Raw genomic sequence first — 24604 nt, forward strand, 5'->3', positions numbered from 1 at the left:
TTCCTTCAGAGGTGCTCACAGCTCCATCACCATTCATTTACAACCACTAATCAAAGAATTGTCCCTGAACTATTTGCCTTCGTTTGCCACAGAGAATACCCAAACTAAAGCCAGTGAAGAAATGAGATTAAGTAAGAAGAAAGAATGTCCCCCACTCCTTCCATTATTAATTATTGCGGGCTGATTTCAGCTACATTTAACCTTGGGTAGTTCCCCAACATTTTGCATTTAACAGCCCCTGGAAGCCAGGAAGGTAGAGAAGAAAAAGCTCCATAATATCTTAGTTCTATACTATTCATAAATGAAAATCATTGTTAATTTAGAGTTTGACAGCTGTGGTGCATTTGTAAGTCCAGCGCAGCTGTCATCAGCACTCCAGCTTATTTTTCAAACAGATGTTTAATTTGACTTTAGTTTTATTGCCAATTTTTGAGGAGAAAGAGAGGGGGAAGCAGAAACAGGAATAATCATTATATTCATCATTTGGTTTCCCTTCAAAACATAAATCGGCATGATTAACAGTGACATCAGAATTGCTTTAATTGCAGTTTTGGGTGCAGGACTGGTTAGCTATCATCTCCTTACATCGTCCAAAGTCCATTTATTTTTTTTTTCCCTAAAGTCAGAGGCTGTTTTGTGATAATTACACCCAGACTCTGAACAACAGTCCCCACTACCCAGAAGAGCCTTCCGTAGTGCAGAAGAAAAATCAGGGAGTGGTGAACGATGGGTGACTGGGCTGCAACCCCAGATGAAAGCTGCAGGACTGAGTCTTGTCTTGCGGCTATGGAGTCAGGAAACCAGTGAGAGCAGAGCCCCGGGAACGGCAGCCAGGTTCTCCCACACTCACTCTTACATCTCTACCATGCTTATGGGGCTTAGGCAGCTGGGTTCATGCATTCTCACAGTGTGCAAATCGGTCTCGATGTATACAATTAAACACAACTGTGGCTCCACGTAGAAATCTGATGAGTCAGAATGTACTTGAACAGGCCCTGCTGTTCCAGTCCATGTTGCTTTGTTGCTTGGGAATCTTCCTTCATACCTGCTGTGTTGCTCGATAAACCCACTTCCCCGATCTGATTTCTCTACCCTCACCTTTTTGTGATTGGCTTTTAGTGGTCTCACTTGGGTCCTACTCTGTACCATCTGTCATGTGTCCAGTCACTGGCCCTCATTACCTCTTTGACAAGGCCTCTGTTGCAGGGACTCTAGATGCAATAACACACTTATTGCATTTCTTTGTACACTGAGAGAAAAGATTCACCTTGCCTTCTTCCTCTGCCAGCAGTTGTGATATTTGCTGTGCAAAAGAAGAATCCACTCCAAGGAAAAAGTTGGCAGATGTCCCAGATCCCAGCTCTTAAGTCATGGTTGGGTAGAGGGATGAGCCACAGCCTCATCCATCTAGTGCTAGAAATCACAGGACGCTCTACAGTCTGACTTCTCAAAGGGTGCCCCCCATCTTTTTAATTGGAAAATATTGTTTGCAGATTATTAATGAGGAGTTAATTTTTCCTTAACTACAGAAAGACAAGGCTTCTGCCAGGTTGACCACCTAAGAATCTGAGGGAATCCTTGGGCAATTATTATGGTATCAAAAGCTCCTGGCTGTTGCTTGCCACCTTGGCTACCTGGATCTAGACTGTAGATCTTTTCCCTCAGGCAGCTGCTTCCCTACCTTTGCTTCATGCTTGGAGCCCATCCCTTAATACCCCACATCACAGCTTAGGCTAAGCAACAATGGTAGTAAGATGTTGTTGAAAGCTTGGGGAGTTAGAGAAGGGAATCATAACACAGAGGTCCTACATAACTGGCTTATAAGTTTGGCTATATTCAGGGCGCAGAAGCCCAAACTCATCCTTGGCTGTTCCCTGCTTTCACACTTGGTGGGCATCAGGCTCCCTTCCCAACCTTAAGGGCCATTTTAGTTCCCCCCTCAAGAGAATGCCCTGTACAAGTCCCAGTTGACCCAAATCCAGACCCAGTTCTCCTCTGGATTAGTTTGGCATTGTAGTTATGAAGGTGGATTCAGGTCAGACAGCCTGAGATTGAGTTCTGGCTCCACCATTTACTACTGATGTCAGACAAGTCATTAAACTCTGGGTACCTCAGTTGTCTCCCCTGTAAAATGGGGATAAATAATAGTACCTACCTTATAGGGTTGCTGTGAGGATTAGATGAGTTAATACATGTAAAGTATTTAGAACCATCTGGCCCAGAAGCAGCTCTGTACAAGGCTATATTATTATTGTTGTTATTATTATTGCTTTACATTTGCAATACAATGAAGATCATCACATAGATGTTTCTAAGACAAAAGAAGTTCACCCCCAGAAGTGAATTCCAGTTTCTGGCACTTAGGACAAAAACTCTACATGGTTTTTCAAGCTTCAAAAACTCGTAAGTTTCAGTCTCACTGCATCGCCTTTCCTTTTGCTTGCTTGGTCCTTGCCAATTCCCATAAAGAATATGAAGTGGTGTTAAGAAAAACATAAAACAAAATAGTCATGTTAAATTTTAAAAATCAAAATCAGGGAAAATTAAAACTAAAATATAACATCAAGACAAGAAGACCCAGCACAAATACACAGGGGTCTAAGTTCCCATAGAGTTGTAACAGTAGTGGATTATAACCCATTAAATAAAATGGGAAATTAGAGGTCATCTGATATAAATAAATACCTATGCTAACTAAATAAATGAATGGATAATTGGAAAGTTTGATAAAGAACAGGATGTTTATATAATCTCAAAGTACCTGTCCTTGAATATTTAATAACTTACAAAGAGGAAACCAGGAATGTTAGAGTGGAGAAGTCTGGCAGACACCAGTAATGGGACAAATCTGAATTTAAATTCTGTGCCCCCTGACAGGATGCAATGAGAAGAATACAGCATCACTTCTGTGATATTCCTGCTCAAGGTGCATAACCTGCATCTAATCCTGAGGAAACATCAGACAAGCTCAAACATTTTACAGAATTACCAACATGTCATCTTCAGAGCTTTCAAAGTCATAAAAGTCAAGGAAAGCCTGAGGGACTGCTTCAGATTGAAGGAGGCCAAGGAGACATAAAATCTAAGGGAAACACAGTGATTCTAAACTAGACCTTTTGGCCATAAAGGAACAATTGTCAAAATTTGAATAGGGTTTGAGGATTAGATGTATTAATGTTAATTTCCTAAGTCTTTTTGTTACATTGTGCTTACATAAGAGAATATCCTTGTTTGTAGGAAAAACACTAAAGTGCTCAAGGTGATGGGATATCATGTCAACCACTTACTCTTAAATGCTCCAGGGGAAAAAAGTTATTTGTACTGTTCTTGGATGTTTTCTTTAAGGTTGAAATGGTTTCAAATTAAACAGACTCAGTTCAAAGGCAGGAGGGGGTGGAGAGGAAAGAGAAGAGCCGCCTTTGCATCTTTCCTTCTTTCTCATTTTTCCGTTTTCTTCCTGGTTTCTTCCTACCAGAAGGTTGGGCTACGGTGGGGATGAGAAGACGTTGGTTGGGTTCAATCAAGAAGACAGGCCAGGACTCGCTAGGTCTGAGAGGCTGTCTGTCCCTTCGTTCTTGGTGTGGGGTGAGGGGGGGACCAGTCACAGGGCCGCATTCGTGGGAAGAGGAATGGGAGGGCGGGCGCCCAGCCTAGTCTGGGGTGGTGCAGAGGGTCTAAAGAGATCAACCTGTGAGCTGACAGAAGGCTAGAGGGGAGGAGAGCAGAGGAAACAGCGTGTGGGAGTGGCTCTAGACCAGGTAAAGCAAGGAGCATTTGAGGATCTGCAAGTGGTCCTGATGGTGGAGCAGGAAGGAGTGTTCTTGGGGCAAAGGTGGCGCTCAAGAAATGTGATGTTTTTCTTTGCTTTTCTTCTCTTCTTTGTACTGTTTTTTTCTGTCTCTCTTTTTAATAAATTTATTTTATTTATTTATTTTTGGCTGCGTCGGGTCTTCGTTGCTGCGCGCGGGGGCTTTCTCTAGTTGCGGCGAGCGGGGGCTGCTCTTCGTCGCGGTGCGCGGGCTTCTCATTGCAGTGGCTTCTCTTGTTGCCCTTTTTCCCAAAAACGTCCCCCCTTCAAGCATTCAGCCAGGTGTTGCTCTAATTTTTTTAATAACAGTAATAATAATAGCTGAAATATGTGCCAGCACCCTATATATAATGCAGATACTACTCTCCCATTTGACAGAGAGGAAGCTAAGGCACAACTTGCCCAACATCTTAAGTAGTGAAACTGGCATTTGAACCCCAGACAGTCTAACTCCACAGCCCAAGCTTTTGATCTGCCACAGTGTCTGAGTAGATCTTTAATGAGGCTGAATTCTTGTGAGGACTGTCTTTTATAAAGGGGGCTTGCAAGCCTCAATAGTGTTCTAGCTGGGGAGGGTGAATGGGGGAGATGCGTATGAACTGTGGTCTGTGGATGCATCTTACCCACTCAAGTCCCCTCCCCTCTCACCCCACTCGCTGCCTTCCCATGCCTGTACTGTCAGCAGCCATGTGATACCTACCACGGGGCCAGGTAAACCTGGAGCCTAAGCTGAACCAGCTGATGGTTGTACCCTGTGTGGCTACAGAGCCAGAGCAGCTCATGGTGGAGAAGGGCAAGAAGGGGTCAAATAAAAGAAAATGCTGAGGATCAAGCCCAAAGGGTCCTCAGTAGGTAAGGCAGTCATAAGGGAAGAAACAAGACAAAGTTGAGTCAAGGTGAGCTGTTTAAGATGGAAACTGTGACCGAGTGAGGCAAAGGTATAAAATGCCCGTTTGTATGTGATGCTGTAGGTGGCACTTGGCCTCAGAGGGAACGAGTGTCGATGTATCTTTCACCACCCTCCACCTCCTACTAACTCCCAGGGATTAATTATTCATTCAACAAACATTTTGTGAGCACCTACTATGTGCCAGGTCTGTGCCAGTTGTGGGAGGGAAGAAGAAAGAAGGCGGCTGAGGGACTGGCACATGAATTTCACCTGAGAACTTGAGGTGCCAGGCTCTCTTTGGAAGAGGCTGCATTTCTGTGTTCACTTTAGCCCCTGGAACAAAGCCAAGAGTGACAGAGAGTTACTTGGCTGGGAGCGGTGAGGTAGGGGGTTAGTGTGGGAGAGGAGAAGGGCTTCCCCCTCTGTCCCCGTAGCCACTGCCATGGCCATCTCAAAAGCACCTCTTTACAGAAAAGCCTAATTTCCACATCCCTCCGCAATCACCACAGATTCTGTTGCTAATAACATTTTTCAAGCTGGTTCTCAACTGATTACAACATTGCGTTAGACAGTTTGCATCTTGAGATGGGCTCTGGGGTCAGACAGGTCCAGGCTGGAGTCCTGGCTCTACCCAATCTGATTCTGATTTCTTTCCTGTAAAATGAGGGTAAGGAGCTGAGGCATGGGAAGTATCTCTTTTCATTTTTAAAGTAGTTTTAGGGTTTACAGAGCACCTTCCCAATACTCTTGCAAGGGTGACATCATAATCATTGTGAGAGGTTAAGGCTCCCAGAGGTAAAGTGATTTGAACTGGGTCACAGAGACCCTGAGTGTATAAGTCAAGATCGAAACCTGTTCCCACTTTTTAAATAGAAAAGATTTGCTGTGTTTATGCCCACTTTTTAAGTGATCAAATTGCTGTTTAACACTTAGGACACTTACATATTCTATCTTTGCTCCATAGTTTCAGCTTGAGATTTCCTTGTACATGGAAGTTGGGAGAGAGCTATGGGTTGTGGAGTCAACCATATTGGGTTCCCGATCCTGACTCCACTGCTTAAGACTTGTATAAACATGGGCAAGAGACTTGGTCCCTCTGTGCCTTGGCTTTTTCCATCTGCAAAGGGGATAATAACCGTCCCTACCTCATAGGTGGGAGAGTTAAACAACACAATCTATGTCAGCGATTCTTGACCCTGGCTGCCCAATGGAGTCACCTGAGCAACTTTGTAAAATCACCTGTGTTCTGGCCCCACCTCTGGAAATCTGATCTCTTTGGACTAGGATGGAATTGGGATGTCAGTACTTTTTAAAGGTTCCAGCAAATGATTTTAATGAGTAGCCAGGGCTGAGAACGCTTGAAGTATGTAAAATGCTTACCACAGAGTGCCTGGCACATAGTAAGCACTCAGTAGATGTTAGTTGTTATCGTTATACAAGGTGATAAAGTCAAGGCTTGTGGGCTAACACTGGTGAATTGGTACCAACATCCAATGGGCCCTAGTCACTATGCAGTGCACTGTGGGTAGGTTCAGGGATGAGCAAGAGAAAGTCTCTACTTCATAAGGGTTTAATTAACTCTCTAGCTGGGTGGAAAAGGCATAAATATATGAGAAGTTAAATAGCAACATGAGGTTTAAAGTAGAAAGAAGAAAGGAAGATCATATTTTTCAAGCATTTACATCATGCCAGAGAACTTTCCGTACTGGCTTAGCTCATTAATGCTCACAAGAGTAGATATTAACCCTAATTTGTAGGGCAGAAAACTTGAGTCTCAGGGCTATAATTCACCTAGGTCACACTAAAGAGGTAGATCCAGCATCAAACCTGATCTGCTTGACTGTAAAGGTGTCTCTATTATACCATGTCTTTATCATGCTGATTTCACGGTGATTATAAAGAAAAGAAATGAATAAGTGGGATTAGAATTTTGAAGGTTTAAACCTAAGTCCTTTTGTATGTATATATGTATCTGTCTGTCTGTTATTCTGTATCTCTGTCATCCTATTCTATCCATTATTCTTCTCCTTCCGCCATCCATCCATGCATCCATCTGTCCAATTCTGTTACCCAGCATAGCTATAAAATAAGGCTTTCAGTTCAAGCAGACATCTTGGTTAATAGACCAACCTTTTGGGTAAATTTTAATTAATTCTTAATTTTCCCTCATCAAGTTAAAAAAATTAGCCTTAAGCTAAACAATATATCACTTCCAGTAAATCATACAGGATTAGGAAAGCTGAGGTTATGCTTTAAAGGGTGCTAATGGTATCAGAGTATTTAATGTAAATTAACTACCAGTCCTAAACAGTAATACAAATAGAGGGAAACAAAATTAACGTGATTAAATACATTCAGAGTCTATTTATTCTGTTAATTGTTAAAATTTAGGCAGCAGATTGCAACGAGACTTGCAGCTGCAGCTCCGAAAGAGCCGGTCCTCCCCTCAGCCGTTGCTAATTAATGCGATTTTCCTGATAACAGTTTTCTGAGAGCAGAGAGACAGCAGCAAATCAAAACAACTTCATGTTCATGCTGATGAGCCCTGACAACAACCAGAAGAGCCCAACAGGATCCAGATGGAACTGTTGATAACTGCCGATTTCCATGTAGTGTTACCTCAGGCACAGCCGGCCTGCGATGCCGGCAGTTGATCACACAAATACAGGGGGTGTCGGGGATATATAGCCGGGCAAGTCACGTCATCACATCAGCCACAGCCATGTTGGGTCACAGTGGGATTATGCCACAGGCTCCAGAGAGGAGCAGAAAAGTGCTCTGAACGGTTGTCCGTGCTAGACCTGTGTAAGTGACCCATCGTCTCTTAATTTACCTGACTTTTTTGCAAAAGACAATTCAAGGAGGTCAGTTTGCACTATTCAATATGTGGAACTACTTGGCAGAATTAGCAGGAAAGCAACTCAAAAGTAGCCAGCATCCCTCACGTTTAACGCGTCTATGGTTGCCTTTGTGCAACCATCATGTGCGGATCCCCAGTCTAATCAGTTGCAGTTTGTTTCTTTCAACAAAATACATTGCACAAATCATAACAATTTATGGATCAAAGGACTGGTTTGGCCTTCCTAAGGAGGTTACCAGACACATGGGAGGCCAGGATTTATTAGCTTTTTCTACAGACAGTCTGGTACGATATCATCCGGAACTGGACCAGTCAGTGACATTAGACCTTGGGCCACGAGGGACTCCTGGTCATCTCTAGGGCAGCTTGAACAGAGAAGAATCCAAGTAAGCAGGAAGTTGAATTACAGATTTTCAAGACTAGCTATGTCAACCCAGAGAAACACTATGCATTTTGATACATTTGGATGCCGGGGGGAAATAAGTACAGTGCAAAGTGTCATTTCCAAAAGATCATCACCAAGTATCCTCCTAGGATAAGGATTCGCTCGTTCACTTTCTTGAAATGTATCTTACTTTGTATCAGAAACATCCTTGACATGGAGCCATCCAGAAAAATAGGGAAGTGTACATCCCAATCTGATGGTACAAACTCACTCTGTTGCAAAAACAAAATGAAACATTGACCAGGGCACAGACCCTAGAAAAAGTTTGATCTTTGGGTCCACCACACTGTGAAGGTCCAGTTTCTAGGACATCTGTTGTGTTGCCCTCTGGAGATGGTGACCATTTGGTTTTAATCTTGTTCCCTTATAAAGGTGAGGAAAGTGAAGCCTCCCTCCCTCCCTCCCTCCCTCCCTCTTTTTCCTCTCCATCTCCACTGTGACTTTTATCTCTACTTTGTGAAGATCTAAGCATTTCCCAGGAACACATCCTGTCAAGTCCAACTTCCTTATCTCTCCAAGACACACAACGTATAGATGTGGTTGCACGATCACCTTTAGGATAGACATTTTTATTAATTTGTTGGGTTTTAATTTATTCCTTGCCTGCTTGAAGAAAAAAAGATTTTCAGTACCTTGTTTAACATGAATAAGAGGCTCCAGGATCACTCCTAAGTCCCCCATTTCAAGTGTTGGTAGAATTTTTAAAATTTGCCATATTTTTTTAAAGAAAGAATTGGTCACTTGTATTCTACTCTGCATTAAAACGAGGTGCCATTAATTTCCCTTCCACATTTTTTACTCGGAAAGTCAAAACTGTTGCCCGCCCTTCCTTCTTTCCTTCTTTCCTTCCTTCCTTCCTTCCTTCCTTCCTTCCTTCCTTCCTTCCTTCCTTCCTTTCTATCCCTTCCATCCCTTTCTCCCTCCCTTCCTTTCACTTATCTCTGAAAATATTTTCCATGACAAAGGCTAGGAAACAGGACAAATCATGTTCAGATTTTGTGGCTTCACGTGGTCCCATGTTGTTGCTCCAGAGTTCTGTGGGGATCCAAATGATTGTGGCTTACCTCTGATGAGCTCATGTGACATAAGAATGAGGTCAGATGCTACAAGAGGGGTGCAGATGTTGAAAAGAAGAAACATGGGACAAGTCTGGAGTGAGTCAAAATATAAGACCTAGGGGTGTCTTCTTTTTAAAGAGTCAACTCATGGGATGAGCAAAGAGGGGTGCATAGTGTAATCTGCAACTGTCTTTTCCATAAAGAAAGCTCTGTCCTGGGTTTAACCTCCTCCTGGCAGACGTACCATCATCCTACTGATTCCCAGCTTTGTGAAGGCATTTTGAATTCAACCCAAATGGTTCCTTTTGAGACCAACAGTTGCCATCAGCATAGCTTGAACAAAGCAAAGCAGACTTAACTGGTCTTCACGCAGTGGGAAATGTTTCATGATACAGACCAGTCATTGTTTGCTGTTCACCCAGCATGCTGGGTGGCTCTGGTAATATAGGAGAGTTTGTGCTTCTTGCCCGATTGTAGACATAGGGTAGACACTCGACTGTAAAAGAGTTGAATGACAGGTCAAGGCAGTCCATGAAAACAGATCAGATCAACACACCTTCAGTGTGTCCCGCATGAAAGGCATTGTGCCACGTGCTAGAGGGGCCACGAGGGTACAGCAAGACCCCTTCCCTGAAGAAGCTCAGAACTTAGTCAGAAGCCCCAAACGTAAACTCACAATAAGTTAAATGGTAATACAAGATGTTAAAGTGCAAGCACACATCAAGAGTACCCAATGTCCGAATGCCAAATGAATGGTCAGGATCAATGGTGTTCTAGGAACCCAGAGGAGGTCAGTTCTGAAGGTCCTGGTCAATGAGACTCTGAAGAGGCCGTGAGATGGTGACAGATGAGTGGGCTGTGACTGGGCAGAGAGGGGCCAGAAGTGCATTCCTGGTTTGAGTGGCATGGGTGGAAGCCAGGAGGGGTCGTGTGACACACGGTGAAAAGGCAGCGCTGAGTTCAGGTGGCTGGGGAAATTGCTGGGGGGAGGGGGGGGTCATGTCAGGCGTGGAAGGCAGCTTGTGTCCTGGTGCTCGGGACTGTGGACGTTTAGCCAAGAGCTTGGACTGTGCTCTATAAGTGAGAGAGGAACCTTGGTTTAGAGAGGACCTACTGTGTGCCAGACCCCATGCTGGGGTGGGGTGGGACAGGGAGGAGATGGAGACGGGATAATTAGGACTATGGTACCACTGGTGCCTAATAATGTGCTAGAGGTGACGATTAATCCCTTAGTCGAGCGTAGGTAAATTCGATGGGTTGGTAAGGAGAGGAAACCTGTTAGGAGGTTTCTGCGGGAATTGTACAGGGAATTCATTTACTCTTCCATGCATGCCCTTGCTGGGGTCGGGGGGAGGTGGGACAGGACAGGGCGGGGGGTCCTCGATGAGTACTAACGGGCATGAAAATCATTCCTCCTAACTCAGAGCAGTGGTTCTTATAAAATCTCTCCCCAAAGCGATGCACATGCTTACAATTTTGCATACACTTTTTTTCTAGGGGTTCGAGAATCCTTTGCAACCCCTTCGTCGACTGTGAATCCCTAGCTGAGAACCATAACCACGCTCCACACGCTCCCTAACCCCACCTAGAGGGGAGCATCTCCCAACACATAGGTCTGCTACTGTACAGGAAAACCCAGGATGATAGGGAGGCTCCCTGAGGAACAGAAAGGAGGACAGGTAGCCTGTACTTAAGGACTCTGCTGTGTCGCCCGGATTGTTTCCTTACACCTGCGAAACGACACTGCCTGCCCTGGCTTATAGGAACCCCCAGAAAGGGGAGGCAGCTGTGGCCACGGCAGAGTGGAACCAGCTACAGAGAATAGTGACCTGTGTGAACCAGCCAGGAGGGAGCTTTCAGTGTGGCAGCATTTCCTTTAGCTCAGGCTGGGGTGATTTTATGGTTACACTGACGCCCTGCATGGAGCAGCCAGAACTCTGCTAGGAACACCTGAGAAACCCAGGAGCAATGCTTCACTTTCTATTTCTTGTTTTCCAACCAAGACAGATTCTATTTCAGATCAGAGCATAGTTTGGAGAGAAAGCCGTTGAAGCCTTGGTGCTTGGAATAAAAATTTAACCTTCATCTTTAGAAAAAAAAAAAAGCATATATCTTAGTTGGAGATTTTATGAAATGGAATGACAGTTATGCCATTTCACATATCTACTATCATTCATTTCAGACCTAATAGAGGTTCTTAAAGGTTTCAAGGTCAGGAACCCCTTTGAGAAGCAGATGAAAGCTATGAACTCTTAACCAGAAATGTGCACACCACACAAAATTTCATCATCCTAAATCCTGTCTGCAGACCCCAGATTAAGAACCCCAGGTTCAAGCCTTGGCCAGATCCTCTGTTAGATTCCAGGCATGCAATGATGAGTAAGACACAGTCCCGGGGCCGGAGGGGCTCATAGTCTGGCGAGAGTTTATAGACGTGAAGAAGTTGGAGGGGAAAGCGAGGCAGGCGCACCGATTAGCATTTTAAACGTATGCGACATAATACAGTAGAATCATGGACCCAACAATATTACAGAAACAGTGAACTACAACAGTGAAAGTTGTCCCTTGACTACTAATACCCCAGGTGCCAGTAATCATATTACAAAATGCTGAAAAACATGCTAAGACTTAATGGGGAAAAAAAAAGTAATTTTTCAGGAACATCAAACCCTGTGTTTTTGTGTCCTTAAGAGAAAATGATTTTTTTGGCCTAAAGATGTATTATGAGGTATTGCCTTCACCCCAAGCTCAAGCATTAGACGTACATCTTTTTGCAAGGTTAAGAAATGCCATGGACAATTTAAGCCAGAGGGAGGAACCCGTTAAGGTTCAAAGGATGCTGAAAAAAATGGATAGTTTGGTATAAAACAATTAAAGGAACGAGAAATGGTCCTGATCATTACCCAGAATGCCTTGTCAGAGCTTCCACAACTGGGACTATATCCTGCAGTCTATTTATTTTGTCCATGTGAGTTTATTTAAGATTTTTCCAACAGATGACAAATTTCCAGCCAGTGACCCAGCAGGTACCCCTAAGGGTTTCTCCTGTTGCCTCAGTTGCAGCTTATAGGCACGGCAAAGCCCCCTCCAGAGAAAAAAGAATATTTCCCTTGCCTGTGTTTTCCCGTCAAACTCCCACCGTGCTGCCACCCATGCCCACCGCTTTGCAGCCATATCTCTCTTCAGACTGGAGTGTACTGGCAGGCCTGTTGCTTTCTTCCTAGTCACTGCGAATACTGTCCCCTGCACCCCATGGAAAGTTCTGCCAAAGGGCAGCATAACCTCCCACCAACCAAATCCAAGCCCTCGTTTAAGGCCTCATCTGGGGTGTTCTTCTCCCAGACTCTTCTGACCAAGGCATCCTTGCCTGCAATCCTACCTAAGCCCTTCCGTGGCTCCCCAAGGCAATATCCTGGTCAGAAGAACCAGCTCCGCCTTACCTTTTGAACTGCCCTCTTCTGTACTCCCACAATACTTTCTTCATTCCTCTTTCCATCAGGTAGTCATGCTTTTGAGAGCAGCATTCATTAGAAAGCTTGACCAACGATGGCTTCAATAAATAGAGGTTTATTTTTCTCATATAACAAGAAGGCTGGAGGTAGGTGACTGCTACCTAAATGATGTCATTGACAGGTGACAGCAGTTAAACGATGCCAGAGCCAGTGTCTCTGAGTTTTCTTTTTCTTTTCCTCATGGTCACAAAATGGCTGCCTTGTTTCACACATTGTGGTTGTAATCAAGGCTGGAAAAAGAAGGACAGGACAGGGTGGGTCATTAATTTCTTTTATCTGGAAAGCAAAGCTTTCTCAGAAGTTCTCCCCTCCATGCTGTCAACCTTCCCTTATGTTAGTGAGACCACATATGAATCACATGCTCCCTTCCCCAGCTGCAAGGAAGGATGGGAAAGTGGGAACAGGACTATCCTGATTGGCTTAGCTGGTACTACCCCTCGAAAAATGAGTGTTCTGCAAGCATGGCAGACGGAAGGAGTAGATATTGGGTAGACTCTACTGCTTGCTATGCAGTATTCTGATTCATATCTCTCAGGCTGTCCACTACTCAGTGTCACACATATTATATCTTGTTCATCTTTTTTTTTTTTAATTTATTTTTGGCTGAGTTGGGTCTTCGTTGCTGTGCATGGGCTTTCTCTAGTTGTGGTGAGCGGGGGCTACTCTTCATTGCAGTGCGCAGGCTTCTCATTGCGGTGGCTTCTCTTGTTGCGGAGCACGGGCTCTAGGCACGTGGCCTTCAGCAGTTGCGGCTCACAGGCTCAGTAGCTGTGGCTCACGGGCTCTAGAGCGCAGGCTCCATAGTTATGGCACATGGGCTTAGTTGCCCCACAGCATGTGGGATCTTCCCGGACCAGGGATTGAACCCGTGTCCCCTGCATTGGCAGGCGGATTCTCAACCACTGTGCCACCAGGGAAGCCCTGTCTTGTTCATCTTTTACCTCTAATTCCTAACACAGCTTAATGGCATCTACTCTTTTAAATAAAAACATGAGTAGATGAATGTCTGTCTGATTTTAATGACTCTCACATCTAAATTAGTTCTTTAAAAACATAACCCAGTTTTATCCTTTTCTTTCTATATTTCTCTTACGGTATGAAAGTCAATTCCTCATTATTAATTTTCCATTGGATTTTTAGGGGGTAAAATTTAAAGTTATAGAGTAATAGTATTGACAAGACGTATGATAAAGATGAGGTCTAAAATTGGACAATAATAAGAGAAAATGGAATCACAATAAGCTTGTTATCCTCAGGGTCATTCTAAGAAGAAATAAACTGAGTGCTAAAACTAGTTTTCCTCTAATTTTTGTTAAAATCAAAACCAGGGTTTTGTAGTTGCAACTTTGTTCAATAATGTGAATCAAGAACTCCAGAAATCCAATGACCATACAAGGTTGGGGATGGATTGTAGTCTTGTTAAGAACCTAACTGACCTCTTAGCCAGATTCTGGTCATGACCTAAGCTATAAGTATACGTACAGCGCTGCATGGAGCTGATTCCCCTGATTCAGGTTGAGAAGTCTGCCCAAAGCATTGCTTCCAAGGCCCATGGATGGTGGACCTTCCAAGGAACTCTTAGGTGTGCAGCTCTGACTCCTGCAAAGAGCTCATCCCTGGTTACAGACTCAGCCTCTGGGACTCCAAGTCCAGTTTCAGTGCCATCTTTCCAAGAAGTTATCATTCCTACCAATAATTCCCCCAACTCCACCTCTGGCCACCACCTCATCCCAGCCAGAAATGGCCTCCTGCCTGAGTCAGGATCATACTTGTAGATGATTCTCCAGTTGGAGTTCTAACATGAATTTATGAATTTCTAGAGTCATTTGGGATTGTTCTATCTTAGAGTGTGGCAGCTTATCATAAGCACAGTTTCTTTAGAATGGCATGATCTGGCCCTCATCTAGTCCTATGGCACCAATTTTGTGTCCAGTCTCAAGCCTGGTGGATTGCATTAATGTCAATATCCTAGTTGTCATATTACACTGAAGTTTTGCAAATTGTTACCATTGGGGAAAACTAGGCAAAAAATGTACAGCCTCCCTGTATTATTTCTTACAATTGCATGTGCAGCTACAATTATCTCAATAGAAATTCCAAAAATTAAAAGATAAAATTCTTCCTTGCCCCTTCTGTCTTTTGTTTCAGTAACGGGGAGTCAGACGGGAAGTTTCAGATGCAGAATCAGTTAACTTACCTCTCTCCGTGTCAGTTTTCTCATCTGTAAAACAGGGATAATATTAGCCTCTACCTCATGGGGTTGTTGGGAGGATTCAATGAATTAATATCTGTGAAGCACTTAGAAGTGTGTTTAACTGTTAAATAAACAGAAAATAAATAAAAGGTCTTGTACTCAACCTTCTCTTTCTGGTCTGGATCCAGTAAGTTACTAAGTGCTTATAAATTTTTCTACGACGTTTCTCTTGGATCCTCTATTTCCACTGCCCCTCTGCCAATTCAGACCTTCGGGGTCATTGCCTCCTCTTGGAGCTTTGCCAAGGTGAAGTTAGTTACTGCTCTTCTGCATCCTGTGGCTTCTCCTTTATCGCGCTCAACATTGATTTCCTGTTTCCTTTTTCTGTCTCTCTTTTTCCCTGTTGGACTAGAAGCTCCTTACTGGAAGGCACCATCTCTTACTTGTCTTTGAATCTTCAGCTCCTAGCAAAGTGCCTGACACAAAATAAGTGCTCAGTAAGTGTTTCATAAATGAGTGATAATTAAGCAGAAATAATCTCCTGGCAGCTAGATTTTTTAGAATTTACTAGATTTGCTTCTTTGCAGTAATGGTAGACAACTATACCAGTCTCTGAACCTATAGTTTTGTGACCTTACTGTAGGACAGCCATGGAGTTCTTGTGAGTCCCGTAGGTAAAGCCCTGCAGATAAGCTTTCACTTTTCTTCTCCCATGGGCACATTACCATGAGCTGCCAGGAAGCCTGTTAACTCCTGGACACAGCTCCATTTCCTGAGATCCAAATAAAACCATATAAAAGATTGGTTAAGAGTCTGGATCATGGAATGCACCCAGCTTCTGTAAATATTTGCTGAGTAACATGAGACCGTGATCAGATTAGCACTTGACATCCTTGCAAAGTAAAATAAGGCAGATAGCCTCAGTTCCTGATGATGTTACCATTGCTATGACTTTAATATTTTATTCCTGCATCCTCCCACAGAATTGTTCTTTCATTGGGAAAAGGAAATACATGTTATTTATTATAAACTGGATCACTCCTTTGGAAAACATCCCTGAGATCAGAGACAAATTTTGTAAAGTATTCCAAGAAATGTTCAGTTAATAGGGATTTTACTGGAATTGGGAAGAGGGTTGGCAAAAGTAGTCTGGAGACCGCAAACCTGAACTTCATTTTAGTCATTCATTATCTCTGCCTGAAGCAGTTGATCAAGATAACGCCCTCACTCCTTCCTCCACAAGCAAAGGAGACAGACCTGACATCAATCATAATAATAGCTTCTATTTATTAAGTGCTTTTATGTGTCAGGCACTTTGTTAGGGGCTGGTGATTTAACAACAGCAACAATAATGACTACCACTACTGAGTATTTACTCTGTGCAACATGCATGTCATAAGGACCTTACATGAATTATCCCTACGTGGCAGTGACCCAGCCGCTGAGGACCCATGTGTATGCTTAATTCATTTTGTGGCCTGATCTCTCCCAAGTCCTTCAGTTTCTGAGGTCTCCTTTTCCCTTTTCAGTGAGAACAGGGATCCCAGGCCTTTTCAGCGCTAGACAGCAAACCTACAACTTAGCCAGCTCTAACTTTACTCCAACAGGCAAACTCCCCAAGGAAAAAGAACAGCAAATGAAGAAACTCATCAGACAGAAAAGAGCCGAGCATCTAAGAGATTCAGGATGGCGTTTCTGGAAGTGTTCCACTTTAGGTTTAAAAGGAAACTTTTGAAATGATTAGTAAGTTATTTAGAACCTCAATATTCCGAAGTTTGAGAAGCTAACATACTGAGAAATTTAATTTAGATTTCCTTAACACGTTCTTTCATGATAAGAGAGCATTCAGTATATCAGTATATAAATGCTATGCAACAGGACTGCCAAATTGCAACACAGAATGGGAGAAATTTGTCATTTTGAAATGCTGAGGGAATTCTTACTAACAGCATTCTCATCTTGTAAAGCTATTATTTTTCTGAGCTATAATATGATTTATAAATCTCTGCTGAGTTTTATACTTTTGATGGGAACAGACTCGAAATGAAATGTGTTTTCTCAGAATATAAAATTCTCTCAGGAGTTGACCAAATGAGGAATAAAAAGAAACATCTTCTGCAAGGAAGCGTTCCAGAGTCTTGGTCTCTGCTGGCATATCTGTGGGTGAATGTTGGCATTCAGAGTTCTGGGCTCAGCTAGACTCTCTTCTCACGCCACACACTTTCCCTGGGTGACATCAGCCACTCTAAAAGCTTTGATCCTGACTTCTGCCCCAGTGACTCCCATATCCATCCTCCCCACGCCTGAAGTCTCTCCTGAGTTACAGGTCCCTGTGTCTAACTACCCTCTACGACCACCATCATGCCCTACAGACAGCTCAATCTCAAACTCTTTCCTTTCCAAACTCTGTTCCTTCTACTTGAATCCCAGGATTGCAATGATACTAACATCTATAGAAATAAGTAAGGTACAGTTCCTGCTCTCAGGAAGCTTATAATCTGGCACAGGAGATAGAAAAGTAAACAGGCAGTTATAATACAGGTTAATAAGTGCTGGGTAGGAGAAGCCCAAGTGGCTATGGCTCTCATAAGGAAGAACATCTAGGCAAGACATCAATCTGAAGGAAGTCACATCTTAGTTGAGTATGAGTTAGGTAACTGAGAGAGAGAGAGAGAGAGAGAGAGACAGAGGGAGGGAGAGAGTGTGTGTGTGTGTGCGCGCGCGTGTGCGCGCACGTGCGTGTGCTTGCGCGTGGTGTATATTGAGGAGTCACAAGGACAGAAGGAGTCCCACGGACAGGAGCCCAAGGGTGTGAGATCATGAAGACAGATATAGGATATGGTTTGGGTAGGGTGCTCAGGAGGGACTGGATAGAGATAAAGCCTGATTTCCAGGGCCAGATCAGAACAAGCCTTGTATCCCACATTGGATCTGCACAGAGTTTGAAATCCAAAGGGCATGGTCCAGAGGGTTGGCGAAGCTTGGACATGGGGATATATGCTCGTCTTTTCATGGAGAGCTTCAGGTGATCATGACCCAGGCTCCAGGGAGACCCACCGAAGTCTCAGCTCTCCACTGTGTGCTCCGTGAGATGCTAAAATAGATCCCCTCAAATCAACTCGAGGTTACATTTTATAACAATACGTTCCTCACAGTGCAGTTATACTCTTTATAAGTAATCGTGTTTAATCCTTACAAGCACTCTGAGCCTAAGACAGACCGTGAACTTTGGCAGTAGGTGGGAGACTTCAAAACCTTGAGCCTGTTACTTAACCTCCCTGCATCTCAGTGATCGTCACCTGTAAGATTAGGGTGAAAATAGCCACAAACCTTCATCTTAATCCCTCTGAAAACAAGAGCATTTTGATAAGTTTGCTGAACTTGACCTAAACTGACCTGAAGCTGTTTATAAGTTCTATTTACTCTCTTAGTATGAATATTGTTACATTTTGTGGCAGAATATGGATATGTTTGATCATGGGGATGTTAATGGCCTATTGCCATCTTAACATTCTAATATCTGAAAAACCCTGAATTCAAAAACACATCTAGCCCAAGTGTTTTGATAAAGAACTTGAGGATGTGTAGTATATGTAAAGCAGAAGATATGTTAAGATAATGTACATGAAGGGCCTCCCTAGCACAGTGACTGGCACATAATAAGGGCTCAGAAATTACAACCATTATCAAAAAGAGGGCCAACTTGACTTTATAAAACAAGGCATGGAAGAAATAGAAATATCTTAAAGGAAATATGTTTTTCTATCTCTGGCCCCTCAAATATTTATAATGATAGTTTTGGAAAATCTGGGGGTGATTTAATTTTTCTAAGCATCATCATGCCTTTATATCATAAGGTTTGCCATTATTCTCCTACTCACAGCAGGAGGAAGAAAATTCAGAGTATTTGTTACCAATGCTAGCAAAGACAGGTGATGGGAGATTCTGGGAGAGGAAACAGCACAGGTAAGGGAGTGGTGGAGTGAAAGAGGTGTTCAGACAAGGGGGGTAAACTTTGCATAGCCTAGAACCCAGGGAGCATGGCACAAAATGCCAACAAATAAAGCCAGGGGAGTGTTTGGGGGAGGTTTTTGTGAAGAGCCTTGAATACCATGGTAAGTTTTTACTTTATCCTGTAGTTCAGGTGTTTTGTTTGTTTGCTTTTTGGCCGCCCGGCGTGCAGGATCCTAGTTCCCCTACCAGGGATCGAACCCATGCCCCCTGCAGTGGAAGCACGGAGTCCCAACCACTGGACCGCCAGGGAAGTCCCAGATCAGCTGTTTTCAAACCATTTTACCAAGAGAATTTTATTGAAACAAAATTTGATTTGCATGGGAGCTCTGTGTACTGCAACCACATACCAATCCGTTTTTATTCTGTGGCCCAAAGGCTCTTTTAAAAGGGCAGAACTGATCATCTCACTCCTCATGGCACATTCCTTAAAGACTTCTCATCAAGCTTGGAGTAAAATGCCATCTCCCTGCAGGCTCTGAGCGATGTGGCCCTGCCCACCTCCCCAGCTTATCTCACACCTCCCTGGCTTAGCACTCGTGGGTTCTCCAGTGAGCTGCAGCCCTCCCCACCTCAAGGATCTTACAAAGGATGCCCTCTCCTTTGCTTCTCCATCCCACTTGCCTAATTAGCTTCTAGTCATTCAAATCCAAGCTCAGCCACCTTTTCTGGGAGGAGCCTTTCCTGGCTTGGTCAGGAACCCCTGTGATACACTCTCCCACAGCCTGTGGATGTCTCCATTCATTAACTGAGGGTTTAGTTGTCTGATGCTTTCTCCCCCACTATTCTGTCATCTTTGAGAATGGGAAGTGGCCCCATTTGTCTTGTTCATGACAGTGTCCCTGGCCAATGCCTGGTCGCTAAGCACACCTCCAGCAATTATTTGTTGAAAATACACCAGCAAATACAACAGGAAGACAAATGGGAGAGGCGGCTGCTTTGGGTTGAAATGAGGTTGGAGCCTTTGTTTGAAGCAAGAACGTGGGACCTGGGATACTTCCCACTAGGCCTACTCCTTGCCCTCCACAGGGGTCCCTGAGGCAATTTCACTGGGGAACATTCTGGAAGCACTGTGGTAGGTGATGGGATACTCCAACTAACAGAAGGCTTTGTTATTTGGCTTTGGGGTGAGTGTTCTCCAGAGTGTTCTCCTGGCCCAAAGAAACATTCTGCTTGATGCTCAACAGAATGGATAAATAATCATAGTAGCTTGTGTCAATAGGAAGTATATTTCATTCATTTATTTCAACATCTCTTCTCTCTTGGGTGGGGAAAGACTGTAAAAGACATCAATAGGCTGGCCTCAATTTTACTTTTTTGTGAAAGACTGAGTGTACAGTAGACATTTCTTTGGAAAGTCATTTTGGCCTAGGCCCAGACCATCGAGAGAAACACCTCTGTGCTCTGCATGCAGATCCATGCACACTTGGGCCCATTCCTGGGTCTGCGATCACGTGACACAGGGCAGCTTGTGTGACTATCCCTGGTTCAGTGTGGTCAGCTGTGATGAAGTCGAGGGCTCCCTTTATCTGTTAAACAGGGAAAATTAAAGTGAAAATTACCTTTTGATTGAGTAACATTGCTGAAGAAAATCAATAGAAATGGCTCAAGATCCACTGGCACCATCTCACTGTTGTGTTGTGGACTTTCAAATTACTGGACACTGGGTTTCAGGCCTCTTCAAGACCAGCTGAAAATAAACTGCAGAGTAGTATGTCTGTGCAATCCTAGATTAAAGAGAAAATATATGCTGGCCAAAAGCAAGTCATTTTTCAACCTCAAAATATTCTTTCCAAATTCTAAGATCCTATGTTTGACATGTTTAAGAGGGAGATATAACAGTTGAAGTTGTCTTTGTTCAGAACGTAGGAGATAGTTTCGTCTAGTCTTTCAGGAAAGATATAGAATGACATTTTCAGAACAAATCAAAATATATTTTTAGGGTTTTATTTTCCCCTTCAGGAAGAGAATTTGACATGCTTTCCTGATTTGAATTTGTTTGATCTATAAATGGCCTCAATAATTAGATACGAAACTAGAGTAAATGAACCACTGAGAAAAGTTATTGAAAATGCTGTTAGTTCACCTTCCTACCTTAATAATAATATGAACACCACCAACACCACCACAATAACTAATATTTATTGAGTGGTTTCTAGGTGTATGCTGAACTCTTGATGTACATTTTCTTATTTAGTTCTCATAGCAATCCTAGGAGGTAGATATTATTCTTAATGCCAGTTTTCCAATGAGGAAACTGAGTCACAGAGTGTTGGGGGCACTCACCCAAAGCCACACAGCTGTAGGTGGACAAGCAGGGATCTGACATCCCCCAGACTTGCCCTCCTTCACCATGTGCTTGTGTCCTCTTTCCCCACAGGGCTAGCATCGTACAGAAACGCATCATTTATTTTCAAGATGAGGGCTCTCTGACCAAGAAACTTTGTGAACAAGGTAAGGATTTGTGGACGTGTGGGTGAGAGAGGGCTAGATAAAGGGAAGGTGGCTCATTCAGTCCAAGCATTCAGCTGCAGGAATTAAGGCAGTCAGGCTTTCTGAGTTCCTCTGGGTTTTGCTTCCTCACGTAGCTCCGATTTTTAATCTGGCTGTGTGCTGTGGATAATTGGATCTGCCTTAAACTCTAATTACTCAGCTTGATTCCCTGGGTAGGAGATATGTACCTTATATTGGTGTCATCGTCTCCTTATTTTTGTGAAACAGTGATTATTCTGAAGAGGTTCCTTGGAATAATTCACAGGACTTAATTAAGGAACACAATTGTGTACCTTTAAAAAGTCTGTTAACGGTTGTCTGGAGTAATTGCTAGCAGGAACTTTTGGGGCACCCAGGCAGGAAGAGGGGGGGATTTTCTCTAGGGAAACGGGGATGTCAAGGGGGCATTGACGTTGTGCTCTCACCTCATTCAAGGATCTCGTCCTTGGATGTGCAGGCTCATCAACTCCCTCTCCTTGAAGGTGTTCTAACAAAGCTTATAGGGACCAAGTAGACGGAGGAGGTTGGAGCAGAGTCCTGGATTCAGATCCAGCTGACTTTCAAATCCTGCATCTGCCCTTCCTCGTCATGCAACTTAATGTATGTAAAATAGTACCGTGCCTCCTTGGTACATAGTAAATATATATATTGATATGTATATTGATATGTGCACGTACATATATACACGCATACATATGCATACACACACACATATATACACACATACATACATATATACACATACATATATATATTATATATATGTGTATGTGTTAGCTATTGTTAGCTACATCCTAAAGCTTATTTATTAATCTACCATGAAAAATTAAAGTTTGAAACATCTAAATGTGTTTAGAAGTCATTAGAGAACTAAATAAACATGGAAAATGTTCTGAAATGATACATCTTCACTCTTTCATTTCTATTAATTTGTGCAGACTTTTTTTTTTACATTTAGAGCAATTTGCGTTTTCAGAAGAAATCATTCTATTTCTAGCAAATCATAAGCTACTAAGAAAACGAAAAGTTGCTAAAGGTCTTCTGGGAAAATAATAATAAGAGCTATTTTTTTTTTTTAGTGCCTGCTACATGCCAGGCACCATTCTAAGCACTTCACATGCCTTAATCCTGTAATCTGCATAACAATCCTATATGGTAAAGACTATTATTTCATACCTATTTTATAAATGAGAAGCCTGAGACATGAAAAGTTTAAAGAGCTCACTCAGCATGATACAGCTAGTGGGGGAGGTCAGAGTTTGGACCTAGGAGCCATTGCCCTAACCACTGCCTTTCTATCAAAGTGACTACCTCCCGATTCAGTAGCTTGGATTGTTACTTTGGGTAGATCAAAGCATAGGTCTCCCTATAGATGAGCTGGAGCAGAAACTAGGTCCTATGTGGAGGACTGCTTGGAGAGCTTGGAAAGAGCTAAAGGGGAGAGAGTTGGCTGCCCTGCATTAGGGTCATGCCTGCCAAAGGCGCCAGAGAGTTGCGACCTGTGGGCCAGCGCCCTGGGCAGTTTCCAGGTGGGCATCACCATGCATGGCTGTTGAGGCTTTCCTGTATTTCATAGTCTACAGATTCACTTAGCCTTTCCCCAGACCCAGAACGTCTCAACTCTTGAGGCTCTTGGTTCCTAATGGACAATCCCATCCCTGCCCAGCCTCCATGAGATGACATCCAGGTCCCGTGGGTTAGAGTTGTGGCTATTCTAGCTCACCTCTTGGTTGGCTAATCATGGCCACTGTGGTGAGGTTTTGTTAGTTTGACTCTCAGAGGACAGCCTTATTTCCCAGATTTGAGGGTTCCTAGAAGACACTTCACTGTCAGCCCCATGTACTGACAGCAACCATCAACTAAATTGACCTTCCAAAGCCTCAGTCCTCATGTTGTGAAAGCCTTGTCTAAGCTATGAATATGCTAACATTCTGCAGATACAGTGTCAATAAAATGACCTTGCAAATCTCTACTGGTTACCGCTTCTGAAGCAGAGATCCTATCAAAATGACTAAGCACGAATCTGTATAAGAAGACCTCTTTCCAACAGCAACTTTGTGGACAAAAAAAGACCCGGCAGGACCTGGGCTGTAGGATCATTAGGTGCTATTGTATATGATCCCTGGAGACAGCAGACCCATGAGGAAATCCATCAGTTAGCAAAGCAGATCCTGTACAGAAAGTCTTGAAGATATAAGCATAGAGCAAAGGGATTTTTCTTAAATGTGTATGCCCACTTGATTATCTCCAGCTCTTTCATTAAGGTATTCACACTCTTTGTTAAGTCAAATCAAATCTATCAAGGAAAGGAAGAGAGAAACTAGTGTCTATTATTTTTTTCCCCAGTTGAAGCTATTTATCCATAGGGGAAAATTAAGAATTGCACAGATTAAAAGCAATGGCAATCGTTATTTTTTAAAAGAAACAAAAAACATTAAGCTACTTACAATTAAAAACAGAGAAACATAAAATATTCCAAAAGGTGACCTATAATAAACAAATGCACACATATACTCACTTTAATACCATGTCATAGACAGTTAAGGGAGAGAGACAGAGGAAAAGATGAAGGGAAAAGCAGAGATGAGAGGAAAATGTGAGCAGAGATGAGAGGAAAATGTGGGCAGAGAAGGGTTCATGAGAAAAAGAAGACAAGGGAAGAGGAGCAAAGAATAAAGGATGACAGTAGAAAAGAAAGCTGATGGATTAAGAGTAGAAATGAGGGGGAGGGGACAGCTTGGGAGATGCTGCAGGGCCTGCAATTACCTGTATTGGGCAAGCCCTGCACTGTTAGGAGAAGAGGGGTAAGTTAACACTTGTTATCACTGCCCTTTGAAAACCTGATTCATTTTCAGTGGGCTTTTCCTCAGTAGGAAACAGTATGTCTGTTTTTATTTTCAAACTTAGAAATTTATTTTTTAAATGGAAGCTTATTTTCCTTTGGAATTCCAAAAGGTTTATTATAAGTGCATTCCCTTGAACCCCTGGATGCATCTTTAAGTTCACTACTTATATCTGAGAGCCCTTTTGATAAGGTAAAGCTACCAATTTGCCTTATTTTGGTTTTTTGAGAGATTATTGCTGCCTCATTTAAGAGCGCCTAGTAGTTACATTTGAAACCCCAGCATGTATCTCTTAGCTCTGAATTCCTTTTTCAAAACTAATTTAGTTTTTTTTAACAGCATAGGTGATCATAATGGAAATGTGAAAAAGAAGAATCTTCAGGAGTTACTCATATACGCTACCTTTCCTGAAATATAGTCAACAGGGCTTGTCCCTTAAGTATCAAAGTGGCTCACACAGGAATCAGATCTGGACTTCGTGTACATAAGGC

The 24604-nt window shown here is 43.0% G+C and overlaps 1 protein-coding gene across 1 annotated transcript in view; it reads left to right on the forward strand.

The window, feature by feature from the left end:
* SPON1 (spondin 1) overlaps positions 1-24604 on the forward strand; it is a 276795-nt gene that overhangs the window by 95630 nt on the left and 156561 nt on the right. The window contains exon 4 of the mRNA XM_024118692.3: positions 21158-21231. Within this exon, the coding sequence (XP_023974460.1) occupies positions 21158-21231 (74 nt within the window). The remainder of the gene's footprint in view (positions 1-21157; positions 21232-24604) is intronic.

This window comes from Physeter macrocephalus, chromosome 16, assembly GCF_002837175.3.
Source record: "Physeter macrocephalus isolate SW-GA chromosome 16, ASM283717v5, whole genome shotgun sequence".
Lineage (NCBI taxonomy): Eukaryota > Metazoa > Chordata > Mammalia > Artiodactyla > Physeteridae > Physeter > Physeter macrocephalus.